Source organism: Gekko japonicus, unplaced genomic scaffold (genome assembly GCF_001447785.1).
Source record: "Gekko japonicus isolate JY-2015 unplaced genomic scaffold, Gekko_japonicus_V1.1 scaffold1053, whole genome shotgun sequence".
NCBI classification, from domain to species: domain Eukaryota; kingdom Metazoa; phylum Chordata; class Lepidosauria; order Squamata; family Gekkonidae; genus Gekko; species Gekko japonicus.
In genome coordinates, this window is record NW_015177042.1 from 383,779 (window position 1) to 406,905 (window position 23,127).

At 47.5% G+C, this 23,127-nt stretch overlaps 1 protein-coding gene across 1 annotated transcript in view; it reads left to right on the forward strand.

Annotated features, from left to right (window-relative positions):
* LOC107124581 (zinc finger protein 436-like) overlaps nt 1–23,127 on the forward strand; it is a 33,495-nt gene that overhangs the window by 2,291 nt on the left and 8,077 nt on the right. The window contains exons 2-7 of the mRNA XM_015428067.1: nt 1,656–1,736; nt 9,764–9,878; nt 11,067–11,137; nt 11,374–11,479; nt 13,599–14,048; nt 19,966–20,081. Coding sequence (XP_015283553.1) covers nt 1,656–1,736; nt 9,764–9,878; nt 11,067–11,137; nt 11,374–11,479; nt 13,599–14,048; nt 19,966–20,081 — 939 coding nt within the window. The remainder of the gene's footprint in view (nt 1–1,655; nt 1,737–9,763; nt 9,879–11,066; nt 11,138–11,373; nt 11,480–13,598; nt 14,049–19,965; nt 20,082–23,127) is intronic.

Genomic DNA, 23,127 nt, shown 5'->3' on the forward strand with positions numbered 1-23,127 from the left:
CTTCTTGCAGAAGTCATCCCTGCAAGAGAAAAGACGTCTTCTGAGAAGAAAACTTTAGGTTCAGATTATTTGTAGGGCTCAAATGGAGGTCTGCTCAAGGCCTTTAAGACTTTCGAAAGGTTCCTAGTAGGCAACCTGTGTCTCATGGGAGGTGCTTACTACATAGTTCCTTTGAGGAAGAAGAATTGGTTTTTTATACCCTGCTCTCTACTATCCAAAGGAGTCTCAGAGCGGCTTACAATCGCCTTCCCTTCCTCTCTCCACAACAGACACCCTGTGAGATAGAGGGGTCTGAGAGAGTTCTGAGAGAACTGTGACTGAACCAAGGCCATCCAGCTGGCTTCCTGTGGAGGAGGAGTGGGGAATCAAACCCGGTTCTCCAGATTAGAGTCTGCCACTCTTAACCACTGTACTAAGCTGGCCTAACATGCCTATGAGAAGAAAATTTTTGCAATCTTTTGCACTCCAACATAGCAGCCAGTGCTGCGATGTGTCTTTTAAGGTATCTGGTCTTAGAACCTGATTCCAAACTTTGTGTAGAAAGATAATTATGTCTTTTGTAAGTAGGTTTCAATGGAACCAACATTTTGGTACTGGCCACTTTTGAATGTCAGCCACATATGATTATTGAGACAACTGGTCTGATTACAGAGACAACTGGAATCAGGTTTTTTTTTTTTTACTGTACCATGATATCAACCATTTAACTTGGAAGGTTTGATCCTTCAAACTCCACCCATTCAGTCTCTAAACTAGGGGTGTCAAACTCATTTGTTATGAGGGCCGGATCTGACATAAATGAGACCTTGTTGGGCCGGGCCATGTGTGTCATAAAATGTAATGCCAGGTAGCAGAGATATAAACTTTATAAAGGACACAAACACAAAGATTTTTTTTTAACTTAAAATAAAAATATGCTTAAAACATTAGTTCCAGTGCAGGCCTGATAAAAGCCCTCCGCTCTAAACACCCCTGCTCTAAACTGTCAGCTGGAGTCAAATAGGATCTGGATGATGAACTGTTTCTTCTACAAGGAGAACCTATGTTCTTGGCAATCTCCATAGTTGGGATATGGACATCTTCACTAGCTGTGAGACACAAAAACTTCTGTGCCAGAAGGAAGTTATGAAAATCACCTCCGCTGCCTCTTTTGACACTTTGCTCAGGCCTCTGCTGATCAGTGTGGTTGGAGGGAAGGAGTACATTAGACCCCTGGGTCAACGACAAGGGCGTCCATCTTCACCCTCCACTGTGAGATCATAGGAACTGGTTAGAAACCTGGTGACTTGACTGTTGTTCAGTGTTGCAAAAAAAATCCAAGGTAGGAATCCAAGTGTGATTTTGTCAGAAAAGCTTTTTATTTAGACTCCATTCTCCTGGATTGAAGTCCTTCCTGCTTAGCCAGTTGGCTAGCGGGTTTGTAAGACCTTATAGGTGTTCCGCTTTCAGACCTACCAAATTTTTCTTTGCCCAATTGAACAGAATCTTGGAGGAGTGCCACTGATCTGGTGCCTCCTTGCCGATTGATGCGCACTTTGGCCGTAGTATTGACTGTGTGCACTAGCACATACTTGTTCCGCAGTAGGTTTTGGAAGGCCATTAGTGCTAGTAATTGCCCCAGGTTTCAGCCAGTTCATTCTGTTCATTTCTTCCAGGGGGCTCCATCTGCCTTGGACAATCTGATCGCTGCAGTGTGCTCCCTGGTCCCTTCTGCCAGTGTCCGTAATTACTATCAGGTAATGAGACTGGAGGCACTGCTCACTTCTTCAGTGACTCACGAAAGCTCCTCCTCTCCCACATATTTTGTTAGTCTTTAAGGTGCTACTGGACACTTGCTCTTTTCTACTGCTACAGACAGACTAACACGGCTACCCATCTTGAGCTATCCTCTTGTTAGATTTGGTCATGAAGACCACTTAGTGACTTCTTGGGAGGGGGGCAATATCTTGACTTATTTGTACTTTTTTTAAAAAAATGTCCTTCTGATAAGGAAGACAAGTCCTTTGTAAAGGCCTGCTGTTGAAGAGGGCCCAGGACAAGATCATCAGCCCCAGTACTGCAGCTCGGTGCATGTGGTCCATCAATCTCTGCCAGATTTCTGTCACTGCTTCCAACAATTTTAGTCATCCTCACCTGAATCCTGGCCCCTAAGTGAATTATGTCCCTGCAGGGTGTGAGATGACCTTTTTTAAAAAATTGATTGCATAGTAGACTTGGTATCCTACCTCACTTCTTCTGCTTCCTAGCTCTGTGGAGGATATCGTCCAGATAAGGATGAAGGTGGACTCCTTGTTGTCATACGATGCCAGCCCAAAGGGTAAGACCTTGTATTGGAAACACTGGCCCTGAAAATCAAAAAGGGAAGAACTGTCTGGAAGGTGAGTGAAACAGAATATGCAGGTAAGCATCTCAAAGGTCTACGGCTGTCATGTGACTATCCTGCTTAATACGCTGCAGATTCCAGTAAAGTGATCTCAATTGGAACTTGCAGTACTTTGCCCATAGGTCCAACTCACTTTTATTTAGAATTGCTTTCCAGTCCCCAAATCTTTCTAGAAGATTCTAAATCATATTTGAAAAACACTGCAGCCAAAGAGGGGAGGGGGAGCACAGAAGGTGTGCAATTTGGGGATGAAGTCATGTGGATACTCCGAAAACCCATCTCTGTGGAAGCAGATTCAGAGCAGCAAGATTCAAGTCCAGCAGTACCTTAAGAGACTGACAAGAGACCTGGACTCAAATCTTGCTGTTCTATTGAAGACCAACACGGTGATCCTTGATCCTCAGAGACAGCCTAAGAAAAATTTCCCAGTTGGAAACTCAGCCTTCATGGGGCTGGTTTGTGAAAAGCAATCCTGCATTGCCCTCTACTGGCAGATAGTATGTTTGTCTTGACAACATTTTTAAATTTTACAATTTTACATTTGTCACTACTGAGGAAGTTGCTTTTTGGCCCTGAAGTAGCTTGGAAAACAAACTGGAAAATGTGGCATTTAACAGGAATAACATAGAAGCATTGTTCCCTACTCTAAATGGATTGGTTGCACAAATATGTTCCTGACATAAAAGACATTGACTAATTGGGTTGGCTGGAAATCTAGCCCCAGGGGTATGGACCTGGTCCTGGCTGAACAGCAGGCCAAGAGAATCAGATTCCCACAGAAAGGACTCTCCCCAGCTGTCGCTCCATCGACCCTCGCTAGCACCCTGCTTCTGAGAAGGGATCCACAGGGAATCCAGCAAGCAGACAGGTTCCTGCACCTTTGCCCATCCCACTAAGTCCACAGGACAGGGTTCTGTTTGATCCGGATGCTGCACAGCTGGCGTCTCCTGCAACTAAACTGAAAGGGAACTGCACAGAACTGTGCCCCCCTGCATAAGGGGAACCCCTCAAAAGAACTTTTGGGGAGTGGCCGGGGAAAGCCTGTACTCATATAAACACATGAAGCTGCCTTCTACTGAATCAGACCATCAGTCTATCAAGGTCAGTATTGCCTACTCAGACAGGCAGGGGGCTCTCCAAGGTCTCAGGCTGAGGTCTTTCCCATCCCCTACTCCTCTGTCCTTCAGAAGGACTCCTTCTCACTGGAAATGCTGGGAATTGAGCCTGGGGCCTTCTGTGTGCCAAGCAGATGCTCTACCACTGAGCCAGGGCCTGCCACCAGTTTCCCCCTCAGGACTGGGCAGAATGCACGCCCCCCCCCCCCCCCAAGGTGCTGGTACTCAGGACCCCTGAGTCTCACCACACAGTGGTGCGCACACAGCCCTGCCTAAAGCTGCCTTGAAGTAGGGACAGTGAGGTGAGGGCAGGAGTCCTTTCCTTAGACCTCCCCCACTTGAAAATAGCCACTTGTATGTCCCCCAAAGCCTCCGAGGGAAGAGAAAGGGGTCAGATCTCCAGGAATTTTCCCTGCAGGAGGTGGCAACCCACTCCGACGGTGCAAACTTCCAACACGACCCCCTAGGCAGGGAGAGGGAGCGGGCTCGCTGGAGGGAGAAAGAGTGGACAGGGGACAGGAACAGACATTTTCCGTGCAGTCGTAAAAGCGCTTGAAGCCCCATCGGATAGGAAGTTTGTGGGGAGCCCTGCTTCCGATGGCTGAAGGGGAGCCGGCGGGAGTTTGCCTCCACCCACCCCCACCCCCGCTAGATGTGCGGAGAGGGCTGATCAGTCTGGGATCCCCCGTGCAGAGCTACTCGTGAGGAGCTCCGTTGACCTGCGTTGCTGAGGGCAGCCTGGCTGAAGTTCGTCCCCTCCGTCCGGGTATGGGTGCTGCGCCTCGTGGAGGGAACAAGAGGAGGGAACTTTTCTCATTCATTCGTCTACAGCACTGAAAGGGTTAAAGCGAGCGAGCTGTTTCCTAGAGAGTCCGAGCAAAGGGGGCCGGGGGGGTGGCTTTGCCATTGAATCGTCAAAGAGAACAGGGAGGGCTGCATATTTGCAACAGGAGGGGGAAAGCCGTGCAGCCGGATACCGGAGAGCTTTACTCGCAAGTAAGTCACGGGGGGGGGGGGGGGGGGTCAGTCCTGGAAGAGCGAGATGCGGCCGTCCTGTGTTTTAGACGGGAAGCTGGTATTAAATTGTTTAGTTTTATTTAAAGTGCCTGTTCCCTGTAGGCGAAGGTCCGGCCTCCACGTGACTCCTCCTGGATCTCTCTGCTGCCCTTGGCACAGCGGACCCTGCCCTCTAGCTGGGCGCCTGGGGGCAGAATTATGCGGGGGAGGGGGTGCTGTGGGTTGGAGTGGGTCAAATCCTTCCAAAAGGACCGGACCCAAAGAATGTTCTCTGGGTTATCGGATCAGTTTGGGACCCACAGGGCACAATCCTTTGCCCCACCCCCCATCTTTCTTTATGTAAAGCCCTTAGGCCAAATCTTTTGTAATTCTGGCCTCTGCTGTCATCCATATGCAGATGATACACAGCTATATGTATCTCCTTGTCCATATCTCCTGGTGATGGGTGCAGTAGAGGTCCTGAATCGCTGCTTGGCTGCTCTGGTTAAACACTTAAGAGTGAACAAATTGAAACGAAATCCAGGAAAGACCGAAGTCATGCCTGTTGGGAAGGTGGAGGTCTTGAAGGACGTTCTGCTCCCCGCTTTCCATGGAGTTCAGCTGACCCTGGCAGACCCACTTAAAAGCCTCGGGGTTTTACTGAAACCTAACCGGATTGCTGGAGAAGCAAGTTAATGCAATTGCAGAAAAGGCTTCCTTCCAGCTCAGCCTAGCCTTACCTTGATAACAGCTGATCCGGCCACCTGGATCTATCTCATGGTGACATTGAGACTAGACTAATGGACTATACAGTGGTCTCCCCTCATAATCAAAATTCCAGTAGGTGCAGAACGGTGGAGCTCCGTATTATCAGCAACTAGAAGGAACATGCATATTACTCCCCTTCTGCAGTCACTCTACTGGCTGCACATGAGTAACCCGACTCAGTTCAAGGGACTGGCTCTCCCATCCAGAGCCCTTCATGGCCTTGGAACCTCATCCCTGCAAAGACAGTCTCTCCCCTTATGCTCTGCCATGACAGCTTCACTCATCTGAGCAGGGACTTCCGCAGGTCCCGCCCTGCACAAGAGCAGAATCAACAACTGTCCATCCACGTGCCTTCTCCTTTGAGGACCCCACCTTGTGGAATGGTGTGCCTGAGGTCGGAAAGGTTCCCACTCTCCTGCCTTTTTGCAAACTATGGAAAACTGAACTATTCAAGAGGGCTTTTCTACATAGGCAATAGGGTAGTAGTGTACAGAATGATTCACAAAATGACTTGGAGAAATTCTTAGGGACTGTGGTGTATACTAACACATATTTAATGTTGTTGCCATCAAGTCACAGCTGACTTATGGCGACCCTGTAGGGTTTTCAAGGCACGAGACTTCAGAGGTGCTTTGCCATTTCCTGCCTCTCTGTCATGACCCTGGTATTCCTTGGAGGTCTCCCATCCAAATATTAGCCAGAGTCAACCCTGCTTAGCTTCCAAGATCTGACGAGATCAGGCTAGCCTGGGCTATCTAGATTAGGGTACTAACATGTACAGTTTATCGTTAAGTAGGGTGGTATTATTTAATTTTTGTACTGCTGGAAGTTGAATCCTACTATGTAATTTTGCATCATTTAGTAGTTTGTGTTAACATTTATGCTTTTCTTTCAATACTTTTTTTCAGGTTTCTGGTTGATTCTACAACCCAAATTCTCTTTCGTAGTCTATTGAATCTGCCATCCTATTGGCTGTATTGAGTCACTCTGTGTAAACTCCCTTGAGTCCCCTTGAGAAAGGTGGACTTTAATAATGTAAATAAACACATACATACATGTTTTGTTAGCCACCTTGGTGGCCCTTTTGGGGGGGCAGAAAGGCAGGATCTGAATTTTGTAAATTAAAACAAATTCTCAGCCATGGGTAGTCGTAGGGAGGCTCACAAAGGACTCCCAGGCGTTAACAGAAGGAATGAATCATACAAGCTGATTCGCTTAAGCATTTGCAGCAGTGCCTCATGTCCCATTTGCAGTTTTTCTGGGGGGGTTGTTGCTTCCCCCTGTTCATCCAGGCACCCCCTCTGCCCTGACCTGGAGAGGCTTAAGGCAGGAGTGTCAAACCTATGACCCTTTAATCCAGCCCGGGAGTGGGCTCTCTTTTCTCCCCCCTCCCCTGCCCTCCTCGCTGTTCTGAGCTTGAGCTGCCTTGGAGTATAAAGAGCAGAGGGTGGGGCTGCCTCTGAGAGTGGGAAGCAGAGGGCGGGGCTGCCAAACTTCCCAGCCGCTGCTCACAGCCTCCGTAGTCCTCCTCACAGGTAGGAGCTGGGGGCCGGTTCCTTCTGCTGTGATCCTTGTGCTTCTTTTGTATTTTAAAACTTGCTTTGCAAAATCCCACTATTCCCCCACCTTTCCAATTTAGGCAGGCACATTTTAAGGGTGTGTATGTGGGAAAGGTTTGGGACCAGCCAGGGTTAAAAATATAGTGTTCTGCAAACTCAAGGGACTCCAGTTTTGCAGAGGAATATTAGTTTTCACACACACACACATATACCCTCCTAATGTGGAGCTCCAGTGGAATAATAGCAGAACAGGTGCTGAAGAGGACACCCAAAATTATCATATCAAATCACCCTGTTAAAAAACCCTGAAACCATTCACGAAAAACATAGGGACCTTTTTTCATATGTGGTGGCGCTGTGAGAAAGTCGAGAGGTACTGGGAAATTATTCAAAAACTAGTGCTCGATATCATGAAGATAAACATAATCTTAACTCCGGAAATAGCCTTACTGAATACGGTACCAGAGGATTGTAAATATAATGAAAAGTATGTATTAACGGCCCCGGTCACACGGGCAGGAAACTGCGGGGGAGAAGTGTGGCTGTTTGCCCTGGGGCAAACTACTGCGCGGTTACGCGATCAGACCTCCTGTGGAGGTCCTGTGGAGGTACCGTGGAGGTTCCATGGCAAGGGAGAGGTGCCGATCACAGGACAAGCTGGCGCGCAATGAAGAAGCGCGCGCTGCGGCAAACTGTTTTGTTTTTGTGTGTACATGACAAATGCGCATGCTCCGTTGGGTGCGCGTGCGCATCCACAGAGACTTGGACAAAAAACCCCACCATATTTGCAAGGGGACATGGGCGGGCGCCGGATGCCACCAGAAACGCGATCAGACGCCCGCCCTTGCCCCGCAGTTTCCGGAAACTAGTACCTCCGAGGTACTAGTTTTTTGCCACGCAGTTTCGGCTGGAAGCCTCGGTTGAGCCACAGGAGTGCTACGCTTCCCAGATGTGCTGGTGAGATCGCGCCTGGAAACTCCGCCTGTTTTCCGTCTCACTTGTGTGGCTTCTGTTCCGTGTGACCGCAGCCAAAGTATATAATGACAACTGCAAGAATATTATTGGCCAAGCACTGGAAACAAGATAGAGTCCCAACAAGACAAGAGACAATAGAAAAATTGATGGAAGTAGCAGAAATGGACATGTTAACTTTAATTCTTCAAGGGAAAGATGAAAGTGTGTTTATTAAAAGATGGGAAAGATTTTACAACTGGATGTATAATAGATAGGAAGTTTGACTCAAATGTATAAGGGAATGAAATTTGTAATGTTAAAAAAAACCCAGAAAGATGGAAGGAGGAAAAAATGTTAATGTGAATTGAGAAGGAAAATCATAAATAAAAGTATTATAAAAAAAAACCCTGAAACCCTGGAGAGCCACTGCCACTCTTGAGAACAGCTGGAGGGGGGGGGGAAGCTTGCAATGCTCAGCCATTTCATGTTCTTCCCCTGGGTCCGAGGCTCAGACCATTTATATTGGTAGTTTACATTGGGGGGGGGAGGTTTGGGACTAGGCAGGCACGTTTTAAGAGCATGGGGGGGGGAGGTTTGGGACCAGTCAGGGTTAAAATATAGAGTTCAACAAACTCAAGGGACTCCAGTTTTGCAGAGAAATATTAGTTTTAACACACATGCCCTCCTAATATGAGGCTCCAGCAGAATAGCTGCTATAATATCTTTAATTGTGTCCTTTATAAAGTTTATATCTCTGCTACCTGGAATTACATTATATGACACACGTGGCCCAGCCTGACAAAGTCCAATTTATGTCAAATCTGGCCCTAATACGAAGTGAGTTTGACACCCCTGGCTTAGGGCCCCTCTGCTCCTTCCGCTCTACTGGCTGCTCGGATACAGCTATCGCCTAACACTTCCAGCCTATTGAGGAGATAACTGAAGTGGTTAAGCACCTTACAAGACACTTGGTACCGGGCTCCAGTTTACATTGAGAGTAGCCCCTAAGACAGACTGACAGGCAGTCACAGGAGGCCAAGATCATAACATCAGCAACAGATTTTTATTAAAGAGCCAAATTGAGATGGTTTACTTTCCTAAATGACCAAACAGGCATAACGAAGAAAGCTTGATATGAAATCTAGCACAATGACACTAAACCTGATCTGCAAAACTAAACAAGGATGCTCCACCAGAGTCATTGGGGCAATCATTAGGTGTTCTCTTTTGGTTCTTTCTGCCTTTTTGATATGTTTTCCTCTCTCTCTTCATAGCCACGTGAATAAGGGTACCTTTCCACAGGCAACCCAAGGGAAGGAGATGGAAGAGAAGGACCCAGAAGGACCTGGAACTGGCAAGAGATCAAGGAAAGGTCCCCATCCCATCCAACCAGGAAGTGGTGCTGAATTCTGGGAAAGAGCTGTGCCAGAGGTCTTGGTTCAGGACACTATGAACGCAGATGCACGCAGCCGACGTTTCCGCCAGTTCCGTTATCATGAGGCTGATGGACCCCGAGAGGTTTGCAGCCAGCTCCATGGACTTTGCAACCACTGGCTGGAGCCAGAGAGGCACACCAAGAAGCAGATCCTGGACCTGGTGATCCTGGAGCAGTTCTTGGCCATCCTGCCCCAGGAAATGCAGTACTGGGTCAGAGAATGTGGGCCAGAGACCAGTTCCCAGGCGGTGGCCCTGGCCGAAGGTTTCCTCCTGAGCCAGGCAGAGGAGAAGAGGCAGGCAGAGCAGGTGAGGTAGCATATTCTTCACTCACTTCAAGCAACAACCTTTTCCTAATGCTTCCCAGCCAGGTATTTCTGCCTCTAGAGAATTCACGAGGCTGGAAAGAAAAGCCAAACCTGACTCTTGCCCTGGTGGTTTCACCACCTCTGCTGGTCAGAGCAGGGATGAGGAGTCTGGGAAGTGGATACAGGATCCTTCTCCTCGGCTTGTTCCATTCCTTCTCTTACCCTTCTCCTTTTCTGCTCTTTCAGATGGGGGAACCATCAGTGAAGATGGAAGCTAACTTCTCTGAGGAGGAAGGATCTCCTCTGGAGGGAGGGCAGAGCTCTCGGGCCCAGGAGCTTGCCCAAGATGCCCTCTCAGGTGGTAAGGCTGATGGGATTGAGGCACACAGTGAAGTTGATGGGCAGAAAGTTTACGACAGGAGAAAAAGGAAATGGTGCTGTACACAGGGCCGGCTCGAGGTGTTTCTGCGCCCTAGGCGAGGCTGCCTTATGGTGCAGATGCCAACCTCCCAGTGGGGCCTGGAGACCTGGAGCCCTCTGGAGCCAGCTACCTTTTGCTGCTGCCACCACCGCCTCCTCCCTCCCCCGCCACCAAAGGGGGGGAGGAGGGGGGAGGCACAGCTTGGTGCCCCATCCAGGGCCCGGTGCTCTAGGCGAATGCCTAGTTCGCCTAGTGGGTGAGCTGGCCCTGGCTGTACAGAACACAGAGTTAAGATCTGGGATTCAGTTTCATTGCATGCCATGAAGTCCCCTACCTTCTATTAGTGGGATGCAAATCAGTTCGAAAAAGGAAAGGTCGGCCAATCTGGGCACAGCTGTGAGCCATGGCAAATGAGTGGAACTTCCATGTTCTGGGGCAGCCTACCTCCAAAAACGCATTGCTAGTGGCCAACATTTGTCTTCTGTGCCCCTGCTGAAAGGCCTTCCGGGGCACCTGATAGGCCACAGTCAGAAAGAGAAGAGTGGACTGTGGATGCCAGACTGTAGCCAGGCACCCCTGTGATGTCTGGAGGTGGTGCATGGACTGGATGTGATGTCCGGGCATCAGCAGACACTCTGGAAACCTACTGATATTTCCCTGGAGTTTTCATATGAGCTAAAATCACCCTCTTGGTTTTCGGAGGGATGTGAGAGATACATGTCATGCAATGTCATTTCTGCCCCTCTCTTTTCCTCATGCCGGCCTGAACTGAAGGGCCTTTGGGAGGGCCCAGCTGGGGGGAGAACGGAGTTCCTGGGCCATGGGTCTGATCCAGGAGGGGATGCTGTCCTGTTTCTTTGAACTGCAGAGTTCACAGAGCATATTTCAGTTCTCAGGGAATTCTCAGTGGGCCAGCAGCATTCAGAAGCCCCCAAGGCTCATGGGCGCCAGTGCTTCTCTTCTGTCTCTCCCACAATTTACTCAGAATCCTTACGAATTGTGTCGAGTGTGCCTATGGCAAAGTTTCACAATCCCGGGAAGGAGGGTGCACAAGGTGGGATTCAAACAAGCAAACCAACGAGGGAGTCGAGCCTAACAACCTTCCTTCCTCCTTTGTCTCCCTCTCAGGCAGTGGACCGGTGGTGTCCAGCCATCGTCTTGGCAGAGGTGTGGAAATGGCCGCAGCTCCTCCAGTCCAGGTAGAGGAGATGAGTGGGGGGCAGCCTGGGTCGTTTCACAAAGGGCTGTTTACTCCTGCAGTCGCTGCTCAGGTGTCCAAGGGAGAGAGGCTCTGAGTGCCACTCCCTTTGCCCATGCCCAGCTCTGCATCCTGCGCCCTCCCTGACTGCCCCCTTCCAGTGTGCCTTGTCTGCCTGGCATGATCTCTGAGTTGGGAATCTGCTTTTTCTTCCAGGGTCCATTTTCCTTTGAGGAGGTGGCCGTGTATTTCACCGAGGCGGAGTGGGCATTACTGGATCCGGGCCAAAGAGCTCTCTACAGGGAAGTCATGCTGGAGAACTACGGGAGTGTGGCATTTCTGGGTAAGGATCTTTCATGGGTGAGAATTGCTGCCATAGGGATGAGGCGTGAATCAATATGGAACACAAATGCATTGTTTTCAGGCCTGCCCCACTACCTGTCCCCTGTTTGGGGTCTCGAGGAGTCGGGGTGGCAGTAAAAGTGACGTTCAGCACGGCCTGGGAGAGCGACCCATCCCACTTGGCTGGCCCAGGGGCGAGTGAGGCCAGTGTTGTGGCCAGCACCCGAGCCAGAGAGGGTGTCCTGGCCTGGGGCCCAAGAAAGGCTGAGAGGCCCTCAGAAAAGGGTCTGTGACCCAAATCACTCATGGACGACCACCCCTGTGGCTAGCAAAAGCATCCTCCTGCTAGCAAAGAGAAAACACACGTATTGTGGGATCTTAATTCCCGAGATCGTAAACCTATGTCTACCAGGGCCGAGTTACAGACCAGCACTCAAAGGAAATGAAGGGTATGAGCTCCTTAAACAAGAACATAAATTTATTAAGTTAACAGAAAGAGAACTAGGTTAGGTCAGGGAAATAAAAACAGAGGTGCTACTGAAAGGAAATAAATGCACGTGTGAAGTAATCTCTTTCCCAAAAAAAACTTTCCCTCACAAAGTTCCTCCTACTAAGGGGGAAAATGAAAGGGAAGAGTCAAGGGCATACAAGCCTGCTTCCTGAAGACAGCCGGGCAGCTCTGGCGAAGCACAGCAGAATAGGATGGAAAAGCTGAGAAGCCACCTCATAATGGACAGGATTTTGGATACAATATCCCGCTGTGATCCTTCTCTAGGTCCTTCCAATTATTTAGAAAGATGGTTCCCAATTTTGGAAAACTTAGATGAGGTACTTGACAATCAAAGTTATTCCCAAGAGTATCATTATTCCAGTTTTTTTAAGATAAGCTGCCTTCTTTAATGTAGTTATTGCAAAATGCTTACCATGATTGTTAACATGGATATAGCAATTGACCCATATTATACCCCCTGATTGTTATTGTCGTATTATAGTTTTTGTTGTTGTTGTTTTAGCTGTTTCTGTGTTAAGTCTTAAGCAGTGTGTTACTACATGATATTAATGACATGGTTTATTGTTGTTTATTGTTATAAAAATTTAAAATAAAGTATTAAAAGAAAAAGGAAAAAAGGAGAGAAGCCAAGCATACGGTTGGGGGAAGAGGCTGGGGTCTAAAACCTGCTACAGACTGGATGAACCAGGGGATCACTTTTTATACATTTCTGTATAAATTGGAATGTAGGAGTGATGAAAAGTCCATCTTTCGAGATGAGTTAATTTGACAAGGAGTCAAATTGTGGAGGGGAGTTCTTCTTGTTTTGCATTACAGGTAAGAGTCTCAAGGAGAAGTGTTTCCTTAGAGACACTGAGAGTTTAGATAGGCAAGTAGACGACTGAATAGATGATCGAGTAGGAGGAGAACTATTTCTCTGCATTACTTAAAATAACGAAGCAAGGCCTGGGGCCTGGCCTGGCCCTTTGCTTATTGTCTTGATTTTTTGGGTCTTTATTCAGGCTAGATGATCAGGGAGGGGACTTCTTAAATCTTGGGGAAAAGGCCCTTTGCTTGACTCCCACCACCAGATACGGCTTTCACTTGATCAACATAGGATTGCATGGGTAATGGGGAAACAGAGGAGGGATTAATTAAAAACAGCCAGGCTGAATGAGGCAAAAGGGTCATCAACACGTCTCTCTAGTCATCACCTAGATGCCTTAACCCCCCTCAACAATGGATATCCCTTTCAAAAACCATGGGGGTGCCCTTTGAGTTGTGGTGTTCACTTGGTGAAGTCCTGGCTTCTCTCCCCCCCCCCCAGCAAACATGTTTTGGGGGGAAAGAAGTTCTGCCAAAGGAATGTACAGTCGTGAATGAGGAGTGTCTGATTAACATATATATTGAACACGTACATTTCAACGTACCTGCCTTGGCGGGGAGGGCAGGGTACGAATCAAATAAATAAATAAATATGAGGCAGCCCCTAAAACGCTTTGAGTGTGGATGGAATTTTAAATGCAAATCATACCTCCTTATACGGGTGCAAATGGGGTCTCTCTCTTTATTCCAACAGAAGATGATCAGAGGAATGAGGAGGATGAGGAACTGCATCATCTGTCCCCAGATGAAGTCAAGAATGAAGACTTGAGAGGAAACTTCAGGAACCAAAGCAGACCCATGAGGCAGAACGAAACCCATAAAGTTGACAAGAGGGATGAACCCATTCCTTGCCAAAGGGGGGATTTCGGTGAAGCAATTCACATGGTGGAGGAAACATACAAGTGCTTGGAGTGTGGAATAACCTTCTCAGACCTCACCCAATATAGTATCCATTTGCAAATGCAGAGTGGAAAGAAGACCCATCAATGTTTGGAATGTGAAAAGAGCTTCCTTTGCAGTGCTGAGCTCCTTAAACATCAACAGACACATACAGGAGAAAAACATTATAGTTGCTCGGATTGTGTTGAGAATTTCTCACAGAAATTGGACCTTATTAAACACCAAAGCATTCACTCAGGAGAGAAGTCATTTATCTGCTCAGAGAGTGGAATGACATTCTCTGATGGAAGACAGTGTAATGTGTATTTCCCAAGGAACATTGTAGTGAAGGCATGTAAATGCTTTCGGTGTGGAAGGTACTTTAAAAACAGATCAGAGCTCCTTGTGCAATAAGAACCCACACAGGGGAGAAACCTTTTGAATGCTCAGAGTGTGGAAAGCGATTTTGTTACCGTAGCAATTTTCAACGGCATCTAAGAACCCACACAAAGGATAAACCATTTGAATGCTCAGAATGTGGAGAGAATTTCAGTCAGCTTGGCAGTCTTGAACAACATCAAAGAAACCACAGAGGGGTGAAACATTTTGAGCGCTCATAATGTGGGAAGAGATTCATTGGGACAGGCAATCTTCAGCGTCATCAAGAAACACACAGAGGTGCAAAACCTCTTGATTGTCCAGAGTGTGGAAAAATATTCAGTCAGAGTGGCCATCTTCACAAGCATTTAAGAACCCACACAGGGGAGAAACCTTTTGAATGCTCAGAGTGTGGAAAGCGATTTTGTTACCGTAGCAATTTTCAACGGCATCTAAGAACCCACACAAAGGATAAACCATTTGAATGCTCAGAATGTGGAGAGAATTTCAGTCAGCTTGGCAGTCTTGAACAACATCAAAGAAACCACAGAGGGGTGAAACATTTTGAGCGCTCATAATGTGGGAAGAGATTCATTGGGACAGGCAATCTTCAGCGTCATCAAGAAACACACAGAGGTGCAAAACCTCTTGATTGTCCAGAGTGTGGAAAAATATTCAGTCAGAGTGGCCATCTTCACAAGCATTTAAGAACTCACACAGGGGAGAAACCTTTTGAATGTTCAGAATGTGGAAAGAGATTCAGTCAGAGTAGCCATCTTCAACTGCATCAAAGAATCCATACAGGAGAGAAACCTTTTGAATGCTCAGAGTGCGGAAAGCGCTTTTGTGACCGTAGCAATTTTCAACGGCATCTAAGAACCCACACAAAGGATAAACCATTTGAATGCTCAGAATGTGGAGAGAATTTCAGTCAGCTTGGCAGTCTTGAACAACATCAAAGAAACCACAGAGGGGTGAAACATTTTGAGCGCTCATAATGTGGGAAGAGATTCATTGGGACAGGCAATCTTCAGCGTCATCAAGAAACACACAGAGGTGCAAAACCTCTTGATTGTCCAGAGTGTGGAAAAATATTCAGTCAGAGTGGCCATCTTCACAAGCATTTAAGAACTTAGGGGAGAAGCTTTTTTGAATGATCAGAGTCTGAAAAGGCTTTCAACTGGAGCATCACTTTTGAATCTTTTGAATGCAAAGGGTGTAAAAAGAAATCCATTCAGAGGTGTGATCTTCAAAAGCATCTATACACTCACACGGGAGAATCCTCCTGCATGCTCAGAGTGTGGGAAGAGTTTCAGTTAGCCTGGCCATCTTCAACAGCATCAAAGAACCCACACAAGGAGAAACCATATAACTCGCTTAGCTTGTGAAAAGAGCTTTTCTCTTATTTCACACGTAAAAGGCAACCACAGACCATTTGAAGGGGTTGAAACCTTGTAAACTCTTATAAAGTGCTTTTATCTGCCTAGAATCCTGACCATAACCTGGAAGAAATGATAGAAGTATTTGGACTGAGAGAGCTCAAGTAGATCTCATGGGGAAGAAAGAAATGGAACACTGGGACTTACCTGAAGGTTTCTTCTCTTCAGTGGGGCCAAGTCATCCAAACTGGTTAGGTCATACCTCCTCTCACTCCAGGCAGGACTATGCATATTTGTGTAGAATATATTGTCTCAGAGTGACCCTGACCATCCAGTCTTAGCATAGCCCAGATCCATAACAGATTTTGTGTCCAACTACATATTTTTTTTGTTTTGTGGTGGGATGTGGATGACTTCAGCCCAATGAAGAGAAGAAACCTTCAGTTAAGTTCCAATGTTCCATTCTTCTTCAGTGTGTTCCATTCTCCTTCAGTGGGGGGAAGTCATCCAAGCTGGTTACATGCCCAAACTACAACCTGGATGGGATACTCATTTTTATTTTGTTCCACTACTCTGTTGCGCACCTTTCTACCAGATGAACCTTCCATAGATTTTAACTGGTCCCACTTATAGTGTCTCACACAGGTATAATAAGTGGACCAGGTTGCAGTTCTACAGATTTCTTCCACCGGAACCCTGGTGGAAAAGGTCACTGATGTTGCTGCAGATCTGGTGGAGTGGGCCATAACATCCTTTGGAGGTCCCAGGCCTTGTACTTCATATGCCTTTCAGATACATGGCTTGAGACGTTTCTAGTTACAGGCGTGGATCTGTGAGGTAGAGACAGAAAATCCTTTGGCCTGATCTGTGCCGTCCTACTGAAACAGAAGCACGGAGCCCTGTGCATGTCTAGTTTGTGCCAGACTCTCGCTTTGAGATGAGATGGTGTAGGACAAAAGGACAGTAGTACCAGGCTTTGTCCTAAGTACCACTGAGACCTTGTGAAATACACACAATTCCTGACCAATGAAGCCCCTAGTTCAGAATTCCTTCTTGCAGAAGTCATCTCTGCAAGAAAAACGACATATTCTGAGAAGAAAACTTTAGGTTCTGATTGTTTGTAAGGCTCAAATGGAGGTCTGCTCAAGGCCTTTAAGGCTTTCAAAAGGTTCCTAGCAGAGTTCCCTCTAAGCTGAGTTAGTGTGAGTTAGCTCACAGGTTTTTAGCCTCCAGCTCACACATTTTTCTCTCAGCCCAGGAAAGATGGCTCCAGAGCAAACTAATTTATGCAGTAGCCAAATCGCTCGCTCACCACTTTCATGCCAGAAGCTCACAAAGTAGAATTTTTGCTCACAAGACTTCACAGCTTAGAGGGAACATTGGTTCCTAGTAGGCAATCTGTGCTTCATGGGAGGTGCCAACTGCATGGTTCCTTTGAGGAAGAAGAGTTGGTTTTTATACCCTGCTCTCTACTATCCAAAGGAGTCTCAGAGCAGCTTACAATCGCCTTCCCTTCCTCTCTCCACAACAGACACCCTGTGAGGTTGATGGGGCTGAGAGAGTTCTGAGAGAACTGTGACTGAACCAAGGCCATCCCGCTGGCTTCACGTGGAGTAGGAGTGGGAAACCAAACCCGGTTCTCCAGATTAGAGTCCTCCATTCTTAACCACTACACCAAGATGGTCTAACGTGCCTATGGAAAGAAAAAATTATGCAATCTTTTGCTGTCCAACATAGCAGCCAGTGCTGCAACGTGTCTTTTAAGGTATCCAGTCTTAGAACCTGATTCCAAAGTTTGTGTAGAAAGAGAATGACATCTTTTGTAAGTAGGTTTCAGTGGATCCAGCTTTTTGGTACTAGCCACTTTTGAATGTCAGCCATGTATGATTATCGAGACAACTGGTATGATTATCGAGACAAGTGGAAGCAGTTTTTTTGGACTGCACCATGATATCAACTGTTTGATTCCCAAGGTTCCTGCTTCCATGGCAGGTCTGGGGGAGGGTGAGTGACCTGTGATTTGGAGAAAAGTTTCTTAAAGGGCTGTGGTAGAAACAGCCTCTGGGAACCAGATTACCACCAGACAGACGCACTTCTCATTGTTGGCCTGGTGGTGGCAGCAGAGAGTCAAGCACAAATGTGATGGGATCAGACGGAAAAAGTTTGCAGATAAGACAAAAAATTTCAGGCTGGTAGAAACCAAGGCTGCCTGTGAAGAGCTCACAAACTGGGTGAGTGGGGAACAGTGCGGCCAATGAAGTTCAGTGTTGGTAAGTGTAAGGTGATGCACACTGGGACAAGAATTCCCAGTGTCACATACAGGCTAATAGGGTCTGAATTTGCTGAGACCGGGGAGGGGGGGGAGAATCTTGGGGTTGTAGTGGAGAGCTCAATGAAAGTGTCACCCAAATGTTCTGCAGGGGTGAAAAAAGGCAAACTTTTTGTTAGGGATTATTAGGAAACAGCTGCTATTATAATGCCCCGGTATAGATCTATAGATCTAATACTGTGTACAATTCTGGTCACCTTATCTGCAAAAAGGACATTGCACAGCTGGAAAATGTACAGAGGAAGGCAACCAAGATGATGAGGGGTTTGGAGCAACTTCGCTATAAGGAAAGGCTGAAGAGTCTGGGACTTTTCCGTTTAGAAAAGAGACGACTAAGTGGGGACATGATAGAGGTTTGTAAAATGATGCATGGGGTGAAGAGAGTTGACAATGAGAACTTTTTCTCCCTCTTTCAAAAGTCTAGAACTCAAGGGCATCCAATGAAGCTGATGGGCGGTAGGTTCAGGACAGACAAAAGGAAATACTTCTTTACACAGAGAGTTATTAAAACGTGGAATTTACTGCCAGAGGATGGCCGTAGGAACAAACAGCTTTCAAAGGGGATTAGTATAGATTCACGGAGGATAAGTCTATCTGTGGCTACTAGTTGTGGTGACTGAGGGGAACCTCCATATTCAGAGGCCCTAATCCTCTGACCCCCAAATTCAGGGGGGCAACATCAGGGGAATGTCTTATCCTCTATGCCCTGTTGTTGGCCCCCCAAGAGGAACTGGTTCACCACTGTGTCAGACAGGATGCTGGACTAAACCATGGATTGGATCCGCCAGAACTCTTCTTATGTTCTTATGAGTTCTCTGTCAGATGGAGTAGCTTCAGTTCTGGGATGGTTGAGTAAATCACCTGTGCCCTATGTTAAGAAAGGGTTGGCTGCAGGGCCTGTGTGCTGCCCCAGCCAGCTTTAATGCACCTTTAAGAGTAGTTGCACCCTGGGAATTGGAGTCCACAGTTAGGGGTCCCAGAAGCTTCCCTCTGACTGGCTCATTAAGAGTAATTTCCTGAGCTCAGGGGCGCAAAGATAGGAGTTTTATTGTTCTTTTCTGTTTCTTTGTCCATCAACCCTTATTGCAAGGAGAGGGGAAGCCCATCTCTTCTCTCACCATGGCTATAGAACTGACTTAGATCACAAGATGTAACTTTCCACCCAGCTATCTGGTCGATTGCGAGTAAATGATCTTCTGAATGCGTGTGAAGTTAAATAAAGATGGTTTAAGCTCTCCTCAGTAGTCGTGGTTGACTCACACCTAGAGAGCATTGGCTTAGCACAGCTCCCGCTGGTGTTTTCAAACATTTCCAAAATCCGTAACAAACATCCTGACTTTGTGAGTGTTCTTAAACAGCCTTAGTGTATGTGTTTGTGGGGGGGGGGGAGGCTGACAGCTGAGGAGGGGGCTGAGGCAAGGAAATGGCCCCTATGTGGGTGGAACCTGCAAAAGTGTGCATTTTCTTGCCCACACAGTGAGCAAATGTGCTTTCCCAGAAGATTCTAAATCATTTTTTTAAAAATTTCTCTTTATTCATTTTTCATAACAAAGCAAACAAGAACATGCAAGGAATCCAATAATAAACACTCGACATTCCTACAAAAGAGTTACAGTATCATTCAGGTATTTTTGAACTTAAAGCCCCAGAGATAATAATAACAATGAAAGCATCCTTTAAATTTTGACTCTTAGTATGTTACATCAGAACCCATTTTTGGTAACAGGTATTTATTGGCAATATGCCCCGTGAAGTAAGAAATGAAAATATCGGGAACCAGGTTGATTCAAATTTGAGGTTAGAGGACCGTAAAATTTGAGCTCTATGTACTTTATCTGCTATCTTAGCCATCACAAATTGATCCCATTTTTGGGGGGGGGGGGGATGAGGTCATGTGGATACTCCGAAAACCCATCTGAAAAGTATGCAGACGGAGAGTGATTCAGCAAAGTGTACTTTATTCAGTCAGGAACAAGACACCTTGGCCGGCTCGCAGGCCGGCTTATATCCCCGAGAAACCGCCACCCAAAACACCCCCCCCTTCCCAATAGGTTATTTACAGTGGCCGAGAATCCCATAGGCTACTCGGCCAGGAACCTAGCTTCCCGATTGGCAGGGCTAGGATCCTCTTACTCCATTGTCTTTAGGCATGAAGCTCTGCGTTGTCCCTGGGCAAGTCCGGGCAAGTCCGGACTTGTCAGGCTTGATACACTACACCATCTCTGTGGAAGCAGATTCAGAGCAGCAAGATTCAAGTCCAGCAGTACCTTAAGAGACTGACAAGAAACCTGGACTCGAATCTCGCTTGTTCTATTGAAGACCAAAACCGGGACCCTTGATCCTCAGAGACAGCCTATGAAAAATTTCCCAGTTGGAAATTCAGCCTTCATGAGGTTGGTTTGTGAAAAGCAATCCTGCAGTGCCCTCTACTGGCAGATCATATGTTTGTCCTGACAACATTTTTAAATTTTACAATTTTACATTTGTCACTTCGAAGGAAGTTGTTTTTTGGCCCTGAAGTAGCTTGGGAAACGAACTCTGAAAAGTGTGGCATTTAATAGGCATAACATGGAAGCACCGTTTCCTACTCTATTTGGATTGGTTGCACAAATATGTTCCTGACATAAAAGACGTTGACTAATGGGGTTGGCTGGAAGTCTAGCCCCAGGGGTACGGACCTGGTCCTGGCTGAACAGCAGGCCCAGAGAGGGCCGAGAGAGTCAGATTTCCACAGAAAGGAGTCTCCCGAGCTGTCTTAGGAGGGGACAGGAACAGACATCTTCCGTGCAGTCGTAAAACCGCTTGAAGCCCCATCGGATAGGAAGCTTGTGGGGAGCCCTGCGCTTCCGATGGCTGAAGGGGAGCCGGGGGGAGTTTGCCTCCATCTCCTCCCCCCACTCGCCCGCTCGATGTGCGGAGAGGGCTGATCAGCCTGCGATCCCCCGTGCAGAGCTACTCGCGACAGATCTGTCGAGCGGGCGTCGCAGGGCATCCTGGCTGAAGTCTGTCCCCTCCGTCCGGGTCTGGGCGCTACGCCTGGTGGAGAGGAGGAGAGGAGGGAGCTTTTCTCATTCCTTCGTCTGCAGCACTGAAAGGGTTAAAGCGAGAGAACTCCTTCCTGGGGAGGCCGAGCAAAAGGGGGCGGGAAAGAGGAAAAGGCATTTCCCGGGCGGGGGGAGGGGTTGCCATTGAATCGTCAAAGAGAACAGGGAGGGCTGCAGATTTGCAACAGGAGAGAAAAAGCCGTGCAGCCGGATACCGGAAAGCTTTACTCGCAAGTAAGTCATGGAAGGGGGGGGATCAGCTTTTCAGTCCTGGGAGACAGAAATGTGGCTGTCGTGTGTTTTGGACGGGGAGCTGGTATTGAATTGGTTTAAAATGTAATAAATAGTTTCAAAGTGCCTGTTCCCTGTAGGCGAAGGTCCGGCCTCCACGAGACTCCTCCTGGATCTCTCTACTGCCCTTGGCACAGCGGACCCTGCCCTCGTGTTGGGCGCCTGGGGGCAGAATTATGCGGGGGTGGGGGGGAGCTGTGGGTTGGAGTGGGTCAAATCCTTCCAAAAGGACCGGACCCAAAGAATGGCCTCTGGGTTGTCGGATCGGTTTGGGACCCACAGGGCACAATCCTTTGCCCCCCCCTTTCTTTATGTAAAGTCCTTAGGCCGAATCTTTTGTATTTCTGGCCTTGGCTGTCGTCCATATGCAGATGATACACGGCTATATGTATCTCCTTATTCTCATCTCCTGGTGTAGAGGAAGAAGAAGAGATTGGATTTATACCCCGCCCTTCACTACCCAAAGGTGTCTCAGAGAGGCTTACAAACTCCTTCCCCTTCCCCTCCCCACAACAGACACCCTGTGAGGTAGGTGGGGCTGAGAGAGCTCTTGACAGAAACTGCTCTTTTTCAAGGACAGCTCTTGTCAGAACTATGGCTTGCCCAAGGTCCCAGCCAGGTGCAAGTGGAGGAGTGGGGAATCAAACCCTGCTCTCCCAGATTAGAGTCCACGCACTTAACCACTACACCAAACTGTAGCGGTCCTGAATCACTGCTTGGCTGCTGTGGTGTATATTAATGCATATTTGTTGCTGTTGTTAAGTCACAGCTGACTTATGGCGACCCTGTAGGGTTTTCAAGGCAAGAGTTCAGAGGTGGTTGGCCATTGTCTGCCTCTGTGTCATGACCCTGGTATTCCTTGGAGGTCTCCCATCCAAATATTAGCCAGGGCTGACCTTGCTAAACTTCCAAGATCGGACAAGATCAGGCTAGTAGGATAGTATTATTTAATTTTTCTACTGCTGGAAGTTGCATCCTACTATGTAATTTTGCATCATTTAGAGGTTTTCTTTCAATACTTTTTTTCAGGGTTCTAGTTGATTCTACAACCCAAATTCTATTTCATAGTTTATTGCATGTGAACATAAGAACGTAAGAGAAGCCAATGTTGGATCAGGCCAATGGCCCATCCAGTCCAACACTCTGTGACACAGTGGCCAGAAATACCAGGTGCCATCAGGAGGTCCAGCAGTGGGGCCATCCTATTGAGTCACTCTGAGTAACCTCCCTTGAGTCCCCATGAGAAAGGTGGACTTTATATAACGTAAATAATTACATCCATACATGTTTTTACTTGTTAGGCCCCTTGGTGGCCCTTGTGGGGGTAGAAAGGCAGGATCTGAATTTTGTAAGTGAAAATAAATTCTCAGCCATGGGTGGTTGTAGGGAGGCCCACAAAGGACTCCCAGGCGTGATCAGAAGGGATGAATCATACAAGTTGATTTGCTTAAATATTTGGAGCAGTGCTTCGTGTCCCATTTGTGGTTTTGCTTCCCCCTGTTCATCCAGGCAGCCCCCTCAGCCCTGACTTGGAGAGGCTTAAGGCAGAGGTGTCAAACCTATGGCCCATGGGCTGGAACTGGCCTGCCCAGGCCTTTAATCCAGCTCTGGAGTGGGCTCTCCTCGCTGTTCTGAGCTTGAGCTACCTTGGAGTATAAAGAGTAGAGGGCGGGGCTGCCTCTGAGAGTGGGAAGCAGAGGGCGGGGCTGCCAAACCTCCCGGCCACTGCTCACAGCCTTCGTAGTCCTCCTCACAGGTAGGAGTGTGTGTGTGTTGGGGGTCCTTCTGCTGTGATCCTTGTGCTTCTTTTTTATTTTAAAACATGCTTTGTAAAATCCCACTGTTCCCCCAACCTTTCCAATTTAGGTAGGCACATTTTAAGGGTGGGGGGGGGGGAAGGTTTGGGACCAGCCAGGGTTAAAATATAGAGTTCAACAAACTCAAGGGACTTCCGTTTTGCGGGGAACGATTAGC